We start from the raw sequence: 13,227 nt of genomic DNA, 5'->3' as shown, positions 1-13,227 counted from the left end.
GAGGTATAGTTACACTTAGTTACAGATATATAAACACTTTCCTGTGTTTCTTTTGCATAGTATATAAGAATAATAGATAATTAGCCATATGGAACAACATAACTCCTTATTAGTTCCTGAATCTGTATAACACAGTGCCCAAAATTACTGCATGTATTATTTGATCACATCTTTGGCAGTCTTATTTGTAAATTTCCTTCTTTGATTCATTTTTGTCTTAATCTGCTAATTAGATACATTTGTTAAAAAATGATCCTTTGGGCTTCCCTGGTGGCGCAGTGGTTGAGGGTCCGCCTGCCGATGCAGGGGACACGGGTTTGTGCCCGGTCCGGGAAGATCCCACATGCCACAGAGCGGCTGGGCCCGTGAGTCATGGCCGCTAAGCCTGCGCGTCTGGAGCCTGTGCTCCGCAACGGGAGAGGCCACAACAGTGAGAGGCCCGCATACTGCAAAAAAAAAAAAAAAAAAAAAAAAGAAGATCCTTTATGCTCTGTTTTATTTAATAAAGTAAATTTGTTCTAGGGTAGTTTAGAATTCATAATGCAAAAAGCCTGGTTCCTTGACAGAATTGGAAATCCTTATTTTCAGCAATGCTACACTAAAGAAACAAAACCACAAGGACAAGTTGAGATTGTTCCTTTGAATAATTAATGTGCTCTTGGTCGTATTTACATTTTTTTTCCTGGTTGGTAAGTATTCATATAGTTTTATGATTGTGAAAATTAGTTAAAAATGGGGAAACACTTTAAATTCCCAAACTCTATAGCTAAGATTATCTATTTCGAGACACAGATTTCCAAGAATATCAATACCTCTACCTCTTGAGATTCTTAATACTAAGTCAATAGACAACATATTCTAACTTATTTTAGAGTTTTAGGCCTGTAAATACACTTGGGAAATATTTTCTCTGTGTGTCTCCCAAATTGCATCAGTTTTTAAAACTACAATTATGGATTTATTTGGGTATATCAGAGTTTTACAAGCTGGATATTTTTTAATATAGTAGGGAATCTCTTTGGTTCGTTTTTTTAAAAGGTGATTTGTGTTTCCTTTACATTTTGTTTTGTCAGTAATATGTTCTGAGTGTAAGAAAGTAATATATTCTAAGTGTAAGAAAATGTTATTAAGTTTAATTTATAGTTTGAGCACAAAGCTGGTATTTACTTAGTTCTGTAATCAGTTACAGCTTCTAGTATGTTTTGTCGTTTAAGTTGGTCATGTTTGTTCATTTTGAGTTATTATTTCCAATAATAGTACTTTCAGGGCCTCAATTTTCAATCTGCCAAAGATAAAATTAGTATTTAATGTCCTTCCTGCTCTGAAAGTCCATGATTTTTATCATAAACTGATAAAAAAGTCTTTGATTTTTATTATTGCTAAAGGCTATGATTTTTTATCATTGCTAAATTTCTGCTTCTGACTTTTAGAAAAAGCTGTGCCTTGCATACATTGCAATTTCAGTATAAGGACATTGGTAACTCTACCTTCCTTGACTTGTGGAGAATTTTAGTTTAGGGCAACAGTGTACCGTGTATAACGTAAAAGCAGAGATGAATAAAACATAGACCCTCCCTTCAAACAATTTGTAGTCTAGTAAAGTGTATTTTAGTAAATAATATTTCAGAGGCTTCACCTTTAGAATAGTCTGTGTTTTGCCAAACATGTCTCTTTGTATCCTAGGGTGTTAACTTGTGCAGTTCCTTATTTATCTGCCCCTGATATATAGATCTAAAGTTGAAGATATAATCATGAGCCTATCTTCTTTGTGTATTTATATTTTGCTTCCAGGGGCCAGTGAAATTATATTTATCATTTGCACTATGCTTTCTTAACATACTCTACTCCATCTTTTTATTATTGAATAATTAGCTATTTGGAAAAGGATATTGCTGTGCCATATTTGTGTTTCATTATTATTATTAAATGGTTATTTTAAACATTACTATTGAACATTAAACATTATTTTTACAAATTAATTTTTCATTATATGCATATGTCCCAGAGACTAAAATAAGAATTTGCAATAAAATCCAAAGGTATTGTTGTATAATGGCCTAAGGATGTGATCATATTAGTATTTTGGTGAATGGCTGCATTTTAAATGTTTTTAACGTCAGTACTTAGATATGTTTTGTTAAATGAGCTGGTTTCACATGTACTTCTGTATATCAATCTTGTCTAATTTTGATTGAATAGGTGTTTTATAGAAACAATGGTCTTTATAGTTATTTATATATTTCAGATTGCGAAGAAACCTCGAACTCCAACCTCTGGTCCAGTAATCACGAAGCTGATTTTTGCAAAACCAATTAATAGTAAAGCAGTTACAGGACAGACAACTCAAGTACCAGCCATTGCAGGTTATATTTCTTTATAGTTTGTTTAGCTAAATATTTACCTTCCTTTTAGGTTTAAAAAAGGCTGTTCTACTACCTTGAAATGTTTTAGTGCTTATTACTGTAAATCAGACTGGTTAGTAAGAAATGTTACACCTATTAAATGTGTCCTTCAAACAAAATGCCTTATCTCAAAATCAGTCCATTACTTTAGCCTCTTTGGTTTTTGGTATACCTTGAAAGTAGTGAAGTCTCAGACTCTGATAATACTAGCTAACATTTACATAGTGTTTGCTACGGCTTCCACACTATTCTTAGCTCTTTACATAGAGTGACATATATAATCCTCTGGCAATCCTATGCGGTAGGTACTAATAACATCCCCATTTTGCCAGTGTGGAAACAGAGGCACTCAGCTAGTAAATGGCCAAGTTGGAATTTGAATCCAGCTAATGCTAGAGCACATGCTAATAAGTCTGTTAGGTTTAAAGTAATATATGTGAGAGTATCGTATTTCATGGTTTCTGTTTGAATTTTTGGTTTCCGTATTTTAATATTCTCTGTATGCAGTTCTCTATGAAACAGAAAATTATCACAATGATAATAATTACTTAAGTGAGAACAGAATTTTAGTTATATTACTTTTACCAGCAAATTCCTCAGCATGGCCCAATTATTTTATTATATACTTTTAAGATATGTCATCACTAATAACACCTCAGAAATCTTGACTTTGAGTATTTCACTCTTTATTATTCTAGTTGATCTGCCTTTGTACTTCCAATCTAGTAATTCTTTCACTTTGAAATCTCTGATCCATTAACTCTTCCACTTTCTCATTAATAATCCCTTTCCAGTCCTCAAATTCTTCCTTACTCAGCATGGAGTTCATGACCCATCACTACTGCTCCCAGAAAACACCATTGATTCTCTTTTCACTCTCTCTTTCTATAATGGCTTGGTTAAGTCCAGCTCTCTTCTTGCCTGGCAAGCACCTCAGTACTTCTGGAGAAAATCACACAGCTGTGGTGACTGGTCTTTAATTCAGAGCTATACTAACATTACTTCTTTCACCATTTAGGAGCTCATTTTAAATTTCCATTGTTCTAATAGCTTATGGAAGCACCTCTGGGTGGTAGACTTTGACTAGAGACTTTCAAATGCTAATTACCCATTTCTAGAATGTGTATTCTTGATGAAGGTACTTCAAATGTTAATTAACCATCCCTGGGATATGTATTAAAACCACCTCCTACTGTCTTTGATAAATTTACAGACAGTATAGCAGTAGGCAACTCTGAAATCAGTGGCAGTGAAATGATCATTTTCCTAGGCTTTGAATTATAATATATAGGGAGGCTTCTCTGTTTAGCAAGTGAGAGAAGGAATGAGGAGATTGTAGTTTGAGGGCAGTGTTGGGTGAGTGAATGTTCTTTTTCTTTTGGCCTTCAGTAGAGACTTGGGATGGTATAGGATGCTCGTATCTAGAGGGCTGTCATGGGAGATAGGTGTGGCCCCAGAGGAAAAACTGGAAAGGGTTTGGATTTCGAGCTGCTTCAGGAAGTGGGCTTTAGTTGGCTGAAAGTGAGGAAGGCTTGGATATGTTGATGATAAAGGGACCACCAGACCCTTAGGAGTTTGGGTGAGTAGAGGTGGTTTACGAGGAGGGGTGTCTCAGTGCCATGTTCTCTACTGCTTTTGAGTTTGAGAGAATTCCTTAAAACTTTTAATTATGTAGGGGCGAAGGGGAGCTGTATGCTAAAGAATTGTGGTTTTGCAGAAGTGTCTGAGTGAATATTTGGTAATGTCAAGATTTCACCTCTCTTACATTTGACTATAATGGATTTCATTGCTGGGTCTTTGGGTGATTTACAGTGTGTTGCACACTAATCATACCTTCACCTTTTAATTACAGACAGACTTATTAGCCCTCCCAAAATACATAGAGATAGACTTCTATTAAATTTCACTAGAATTTGTTGGCATTAAGTTCAGTTTGGAGGGATAATTTCTACTGTTAACTAATAGTTTGTAGCTTTTTAAATTCATGTAAGCCAAATTTTAAACCACCAAAGTAGCTCTCCTGCTGAATTGTCTTATCACAAGGAGGTTCCATTATCTTTATATTATAGCTAAGGATCTTTCAAATTACATTTAGACTGCTTTTTAATGACCTTTGGGCTTTTCATGGAAGATGGATATCTTTTTCTGTCTTTTGATCAAGATGAACTTAGTGTTTGTATAAAATCAATTTTTCTAAAATGCAAATATGATTTTGTCACACCCTTGCTTAAATTTTCTTGGCCACATCCATTTCTTGGCCTTAATCCTTCAGGAATAAGTTCAGATGCCAGAGCTTTCTTAGCATTAAAGTCATTTATTATATAACATATACCTTTTTCATTTTCAGCTTGTATTAGCTCCAGACCTACTGATGTAACTTATTTCAAGAGATCACCAAATGGCCCATGTTCTCTCAGAACTTAGGCCCTTGGCACTGTTGCTTTTACCTGAAATGACTTTTTTTGCTTTCCTTATGGCTGACTCATCCATTTTATCTTTGGATTATCTCCACCTGTCTTGGAAGTTTTTGATCCCTGGGTTTAGTTAGGTTCTCTTTTCTCTGACCATCTCCTAATATATTTCCATAAAACTTGGTTATACCTACCAAATACTTAACTTAAATCAGACTTCTGTTAAATTTCACACTGGCTTTTAATGTTTCCATTAGTCATGGTATATTGTAATACTTGGTTTCCTTGTCTGTCTGTCTCCCCTGTTGTCTGTCTGTCTCCCCTATTACACTTAAAATTTTTCTTAATAGTAATTTTGGATTTTGTTTGCCATCTAGTTTTTAAAGATTATTTTTTAAAAAATTATGATAAATACACATAACATAAAGTTGACCATTTTAACCACTGGTGGCATTAAGTACATTCATGTTGTTGTGCAACCATCACCACTGTCTGTCTCTAGGACTTTTTTCGCATTGCAAAGCTAAATCTTTGTCCGCATTAAACAATAACTTCCCAATTCCTTCCTTCCCCCGGCCCCTAGCAGAGACTGTCTCTATCAATTTGACTTTTCTATGTATCTCGTATAAGTGGAATCGTACAGTATTTGTCCTTTTATGACTGGCTTTTTATGACTCTCCAATACCTAGCACAGTTTCTAGCACATAGATGTGGTTCGGTGAATGTGTATTGTTGAGTGAATATGTGTATCACGGAGGCAGTATGGTGTATGGGAGGAGCTATTAGGAGACTTGGGTTTTAGTTATGGGTCTTCTATTCATTTTCTCTGTGATCTTGGGTAAATATATTTTCTGTTCATCTTACTCCTTTCTGTAAAATGTTGATAACAATCACTTCACATGACTTTTGAGATGGTTAAATGAGGTACAGAGGTCCTCATTATCAGGTCCTTATTATCAGAGCTCCCAAGGTACAAGGTTGCTGCTATAGCAGAGCAAACTCCATCAATGTGAAAATATTCACTAATGAATTAATCTCTTATAGAATTAGTCCTGGCTCAGATAAGCTAGCTCTCTGCCCCCAACCTGTCCCATCTGTAGCTTTTTGGTTATGTCTCTTTTGATTCTTGGAGAATACCTGACAGTAGAGTGTAAAATGCTTTGCAAATTGATTTCAAGGTGAAATTGTATAACTTGTATACTTTCTTGAATCTGTCTGCAGAGTCAAGGATAAACAGGGATTTGGAGATTAATCAGGAGAAATGCTATCTGGATGAAAAACAAGTGGCCCTTCAAAAAAGAATAATTTGAATTTTAAAGGATATAGAGGGTTCTTGGGAAAATTGATGAAATCCTAAAATATTTTGGCAGAAATAATCTTCTGTATCATCCTGTTGCGCCCATCAAACAGAGTCTGTCATTGTAATGTCATTACTAATTTTCGGAAGAATCCTCTCCCCCTCAAACAGTTCATTCTAAGAGATAGTATAGTTGTAATTATAAACTGAATTTTTGTTAAATATAAGCAAAAAAAGTTTTAGTTTTAGGGGTTTTTGTTGTTGTTATTTACAGTGAAATTTTTGTCCTTGTTTTAAATGTAATTCACTTTAACTGGCCTTTTTCTGGTATCAGTTATCCTCACTCAGGAATAGAGGATTTTTATATGTATGTTTTCTGAAATGTATGTAATGCTTAACAAATAAGAAATTATAGTAATAACTGTAAATGATGATCATTTTATGAAAATGTGTCTTTATTGGTAGTTTCTTTTCTTAAAATAATGGTTGTTGGGGCTTTAGGCTTATCCCAGAGGTATTAGTTTTGGAAACCAGAACAGACAAACATGCTACTTCAGGCAGGCTCCACATTTGAGGGTGCCCTTCTAAAAATATTTGATATAGATTCATTTAGTTTATATAGAATTGACTTATTTAGTTATGATGTAATTCAGCCTAAAAAAACCCTAGCAAAACTCTCAACTGAAATTCATTAAGGAATATGTCAATAATATAAAATGTAATCGTGTACTAAAAGAAATTGAAAAAATATATTTAAAATATTTTTAAAATTCATGTGTCAGACAAAACTTGATTCATCTTTAAAAAAAAATACGTTTACTGTCACATTGTTATTAGAAAAAAAACAGCCTTGAAACTCTTACATGCTAGTTCTCTATTTTTGCTTGAAGGGTAAGACCCTTTTTTTTTTCTCTTTTTCCCTTTTTCTCTTCCTCTCTCCCTCTCTCTTTCATCTCTGACTGTATCTGTAAGTTAAATCATAGCATCTAAAGGGATTTTAGAGATAATTTAGTTATCTACCTTCTCTATTTCTTGAGTGCTTGGAGTTCCTCTTCAGCCAGTGGATTTGATTATCCAGCATCTGTTTTTGAACACCTTCAGTGAGTAGAAACTCACTCATATAGAAACAGTCGTTTCAATTGGAAATTTTTGGTAGAAGTTCTTTCTTACTGCTTAACTAAAAATTTTCTGTTTATATTAGTGTGTGCATCTGATGGATACAGAGTGGTTCTAATCCTTCAACTTGACAGCATGGATCAATCAGGACAGTCTTGGTTCTCTGCCATAATAAACAGTCTTTAAATCTCAGAAATTTAAGAAAACACAAATTTTATTTTGTATTCATACTTCATGGTTATCTACATGTCTACTGTGGGTTAGAAAGGGGGCTATTCTCATCATGGTCACTCAAGGACCCCGGCTGATGGAGGAGCCACCATCCAGACGCAGTGAGGAAAAGAGAGCTTTGGAAGGTCTTGCGTAGGCAGTAAATGTTCTGACCCAGAAATGACACACATCACTTCTATTCATAATCTGTTGGTCAGAACTAGTCTTATGGCCCTAATCTAACCACAGGGAGCTGCAGGGACGGGTAGGAAGGGCAGTCCTGCCGTGTGCCCAGAATGGAAGGGGAGGAGGTCGGCGCCAGAATGCTGAATGGCAGCATCACACAGTCTTTCAGGAATTTGGAGCTGTGTCATGTCTTTGTATTCCTCTCTCACCTAGGACAAAAATTCCTAATATTTCAACTCCTTGTGATATGATTTCCAATTCTGTAAGCCATCCAGACACACTATAGTTTTTCTGTTTTGTTCCTGAAGGATATTTCCAGAAGGGAACACAGCATTCTTGTTGGAATCTGGCCAGGACAGCTAGAAGAATTTTTTTTCCTCTTTTTGGCAGACTAAAATGAGACAGTATTAAACCAGTGTTTAAGTTAGTTCAGTGACTATCTGTTTTATAGATGTGGACTTAAATTGTATCCTGAATGGTTTCAGTTCAAAGAGAAGAAGCTGAGGTATAGTAGAGAACAGAGACTGAAGTTTAAGACTTGGATTCAAGTCCTAACTTTGAGGAGCTGTGTTACACAGGACTTGTTCCTTAGTTGTCCTGAGCCTATTTTCTTATAGATATAACCTAACAGTATAGATGAGGGAATTCCCTGGCAGTCCAATGGTTAGGACTCCGCACTCTCACTGCCGAGGTCTCGGGTTCAGTCCCTGGTTGGGAAACTAAGATCCCACAAGCCGAGCGGTGTGGCCAAGAAAACAGACAAAACACAAAGCAGTATTGATGAGAATGTGAGCAGAAGTGTTTTTGTGGATTTTCATAAGGTGGTATTAAGATACTAAGTGTTACTAAGAAGCATTGTTTTGTTTCCTTCTGCCTAGGTTCACCATAGTTCATTAGACCTACTTAAGTGTTTCAGTTCATAAGTGGCTGCGTATGAAATATTGAACATATATATACTACAGTCCTTGTGGGTATAAATCATCATCAAATACATTTTTATACGATTATTGAAAAGAGTCAAACTGATGTGCTGCCTCTCATTTGCAGGTAGGGTTCTTTCACAGTCTACTCCCGGGACTCCATCAAAGACCATCACAATATCTGAAAGTGGTGTTATTGGATCAACTTTAAATTCTACAACACAGACACCAAATAAAATAGCCATCTCACCTTTGAAATCGCCAAATAAGGTAAAAAAAAAATTAGCCACAAAGGCCAAGTATTGTGGTTAATGACTTTATTTTCTCACTAGTCACTTCAGATACTTCAGTTTTAATATATTCCTAAAGAGTTAATAGGTATTTGGTAAATATCGGATTAATTTAGTAATCAAGGATGTACGACAGATAAAAAACTTACCCTGAACGCATAGTTACACAGTTATCATTTTGCATGCTAAGATTATTTTAATGGCCCTTGTGAATGTGGGTACAACATAAATCTTCTGAACGAGGTGCATTATGTAGGTGTTTGGTTCCTCTTCAGTTAATACTCGTGCAAAATTATTGTCTTTGGATCAGTCACATATATAGTGACTCTATAAATATAAAATGTTAAATGTAACTTTTTTAAAAATAAAATATTTGGTGCCTTCTGCTTAAGCTGTCCTTGATTTTATGGAGAGCTGAGCTTTTGCTGGTAACAGAGTATCCAGAGTACTAGAAATTGCCATCAAATGCTGGTGATCATATTAATTCGGGTTTTTAGGCTTAACACAGCTCATTCAGAGCATCTGAAAGCTTGTCTTAATTTATTTTCTTTTTAAGGGGGCAAAGTACCTATCATTTTAGGTCAAGTTAAGTAGTCTTAGCTCACTTTCCTAAAACATACAGATGTCATTATACCAGCATAAAATTTTGGAACAAGTATGCTTTAAAGGACATATTCAGGTGGAAAGCCAAGCATCATTATTCTGTAAGGTGCCACCCTTGCGATTCTGGAAACACACTGCCCTTTGTACCTGCCTTTTTCCTTAATTTGCTACTATTCATGAGTAGAACAAACATTAAACGTTTGCCTTACATTTTTTAAAAGTCTAACTGTTGGTTTCTGTTTTAATGAGACTTGACTCTAGTGTATAAATACGATGTCTGTTACAGTTTATTAAAATGGGATTCTACCTGCATGATAATACAGATAATTATCTACTTAAATGGAATGAATTCAACAGATATTTGAGTGCTTACTATGTGCTCTGCATAGTGATAGGCACTGGGGATAAAAGCATGAATAAGAAGTTTTAAATTTCAGGTAGTTCAGTAGGGAAGTTAGAGTTAAACATTAAGAATTGCCCTACAGAATCATAACGGTCACAGGTGGATTGAAGAGCCCTGTTGTGTCTGTCAGAGGAGGTTTATACAAAGGGTGCTATTCCTGAAAGGTCTTAACCTTAAAGGTGGTTCAGGCCTTAGCTATGGGTGAGCATAGGAGGTTTCCAAATTGAGATAATACTTTACACAAAAGTGTAAAAGCGTGGCCCCTTGTAAAAGGGTAGTGTAGGGAGCTACCTTTCTTTGGTAGTGTGAGAGCCAAGGGTGCTAAAGTTAGATAGAAGGTTTCATTACCCTCAGGGGAGTTTGGATTTTATTGTTCTTAAAGACTTTCTGTGACTTCCCATTGCTTCTAGGACAGTGGTTCTCAACCTTGTCTGCACGTTGGAATCACCTGGGGAGCTCTAATAAATACCAATGCCTGGTTCTTATCCCTGAAGACTCTGTTTTAATTGGCCTGGAGTTTGGCTTGGTATCAGGATTTTTTAAGGCTAAGTGATTCTAATGAGTAGCCTAGATTAAAAACAACTGCTCTAGGATAATATGAGATTTGCATTTCAAAAAAGATGACTCTGTAGCATAATGAAAGGAAGGTAAGCCTGGATTCTAGAAGAGACCAGTTAGGTTAGTTATTCTCAACCTTGGCTACACTTTGGAAGCACGTGGAGACCTTTCGAAAAAACTCATGGCTGACCTCCACCTGATCCCACTTAAATCAGTCTCTAGCCTGGGGCCTAAGTATTAGATTTAATATTTAAAAATTTTAAAGTATAGGCCAGGGTAGAGAATCACTAAATTAGATTATTTTGGTACTTCACATTTGAGCTAGACTAGTAGCTAAGGGGTTAGGAAGAAGAGATGTGTTGAAAGAGGTGTAAGACATAATGACTGGATGTCAGGGTACAGGGAGGGGAGAACCTAAGGGATGACTCCTAGACTCCTAACCTGAAGAACACAGTAGTGGTGGCACTGTGGGCTGGTATGTGGGCTATATCTGATGGCATACAAATAAGAACTAGCTTTATTTTTCTCTTATCCTTGACTTTAGCCATGTCATGTTGAATCTTCCTTCTCTGGCTCTTGACAAGACGTCGTTTTTACTATAAGAACAAGCCTTATTTTGATGATTAAATTCAAAGGTATGAAAAGTCTACTCCAAACCTTACATCTAGTTGAATGGATGTAACTCAGACCTAATCATGACTCAGGGACCATGCAGTAGAGGAGTATTATCTGTTTCTTCACTCTTCTACTTCTTCCCTCTTTCTGCTTTTGGCTTCTGATTGGAAGGAAAATTAGAAGAGAAAGGACAAAGTTTTATGTGACTGGGACTGTTGTAATCCAACTGCCAGTGTTCTCTGTGTGACAGGTGTCCAAGTGTGGCCTTTTACAGTTGTGCATTTAGGATGGTTTTTGGAGGCCCCCGTGGTATGCCCACATTGCCCAGGTCCCTTTTATGGTGCACACTCCAGCTACCGTTGGCAGGCCTCTAACTATCTCTTCCCTCCTGTAGTCTACCTACAGCCTGTTACTGCTGAGTCTCCTTCCTCAAGAAGGCACATGTCTTTGGCCTACCGAGATGCTTTAGCCCTTCTGCAGCATCTGTTGTATTTGGCTAATGGGAAACCTATAGAACCCAGTGGTAGAAATGTAGCTCATCTAACTGCTGTCCTCTGAGTCCTTGCTCTGCCGTTTTGAAGCTCCATCCAACTTCTTGCTTTCAGAATTCTCCAGGCTGGGACCAGTTTCTGTGTTCACATATGGCCTAAACTCCTGGGGATATGTCAGGTTCTTTTGGGCTTTTAAGAGTTTCTTTATCTCAGTATGTTGCCAGCCAAAGATTCAGATGTCAATTTCCCTTCTTGTAGTTATCACCCAGTCTGTCCCAGAGGTTTTCTTGGAGAACCCCTGCTTTTGTTCTCACTAAGGTTGTAAAGCCCTAGCATTCTCTATGTTTATGAATTCACTTCTGTTTCTAATCTTGTTTTGTTTTGTTTCATTTTCAATAGGCGGGAGGTGGGTGATAGAGACGCTGTCTTTTAGCAACTCTGGCATGGATGTTTTGTTCTTTTTAGAGTGTAGGGGAGTTTATCATTTGTAGTTCTCAGCTTTGGGGGTTTCACTAGAGCCAAATTTTAAGATCGGAGAAAACATCCCATTATCCTTTTATACTAGAGAGGAAATACAGAAGGAATGGGTGGTTTAGGCAAAGAGATATTGTTTAGTTCTTGGAGATGTTTGTCATGGAAGTACCCACTGCTTGTCTAGAGGAGGATGTCCATTAGGAAGCTGAATATAGGCAGTAGCTAAAACTGTGTGTACAGATGAACCTAACCAGGGAGCATGAGGTTTTGTGCAGAGTGAAAAGAAAAGCAGGACTGAACCACAGAATATTAAGAGTTAGTAGAAGAAAAGAGCCAATGGAAGAGAAGGAATGATAAGAGAGGAAGTATGAGAAACGTAACAAAATGAGAAGGGAGGATGGTTTCAAGAATGATGCCGGTCAACAATTTCAAATGTCATAGAAATGTCAATTAAGAAAAAGACTAAAAAGTAAGGATTTGCTGGAGATGTCCTTGCTCCCATTAATCAAAAGTGGTCAAAAGGAAAGAAACCTCAAGCACCCATTCTTCCTTCCCTGCCAGCACTCACAGTCTGACCACCATCTTCCTTGAATCTGCTGGGACTTCTCTCATTATTTGTTCCTATTTATACAGGGTGCCATCAAAACTCCTAGATTACCTTTCATTTCCCACATCTAATCTCCTTGAAGGTGTCAGTATCTTCTGTCCTGTTACCCACCACCCATCCCCAACTCGTAAAGTCCTTCCACTGTGCCCTATTTGGAGTTCATAAGCAAAATAATCCCCCAGTCCTCAACCTCTTTGCTGAATATTCCTTTTATTTTCTTACTCTAATGGATACCTGACTCTTCCCAATGGTACTGCTTCCCCTGCAGACCTCTTAAGTGATGACTCCTTCAGCCCGTATACCATCGAGCCTGGAAGGGGGCCTAGGGAATAAGTGTCTTCCTGGCTTGTTCTCATTACAATTTGCAGACTATACTCACTCTCTTCTCCATCTTTGAAACTAATGTTAACCAGGTTCCTTGTGGAAAGTCGGGCACGTCTAATGTCTTCTCAATTTACTTGATATTGTAGTTGTCTTTTGGGGCAGATTTCTTCCATTATATTTATTTTCTAAATTAATCCTCAGTTTTCTTAAGTATTTATAAGACATGCAAATAAGCATTAAGCTAATGAAAGCATGATTCTGCAAGGTTTGCTTTCTTTTTACTTTAGACTTTAGTAATACTGTTATCTTCTAGTTTCGGA

At 36.7% G+C, this 13,227-nt stretch overlaps 1 protein-coding gene across 4 annotated transcripts in view; it reads left to right on the top strand.

Moving 5' to 3' along the window:
• LIN54 (lin-54 DREAM MuvB core complex component) overlaps positions 1–13,227 on the top strand; it is a 76,231-nt gene that overhangs the window by 16,550 nt on the left and 46,454 nt on the right. For all 4 annotated transcript variants that reach the window (XM_030878036.3, XM_030878037.3, XM_030878040.3 and 1 more), the window contains exons 3-4: positions 2,246–2,363; positions 8,670–8,812. In XM_030878036.3, the coding sequence (XP_030733896.1) occupies positions 2,246–2,363; positions 8,670–8,812 (261 nt within the window). The remainder of the gene's footprint in view (positions 1–2,245; positions 2,364–8,669; positions 8,813–13,227) is intronic.

This window comes from Globicephala melas, chromosome 5 (genome assembly GCF_963455315.2).
Source record: "Globicephala melas chromosome 5, mGloMel1.2, whole genome shotgun sequence".
Taxonomy (NCBI): Eukaryota; Metazoa; Chordata; class Mammalia; order Artiodactyla; family Delphinidae; genus Globicephala; species Globicephala melas.
This window is presented reverse-complemented; position numbering and strand designations above follow the sequence as displayed.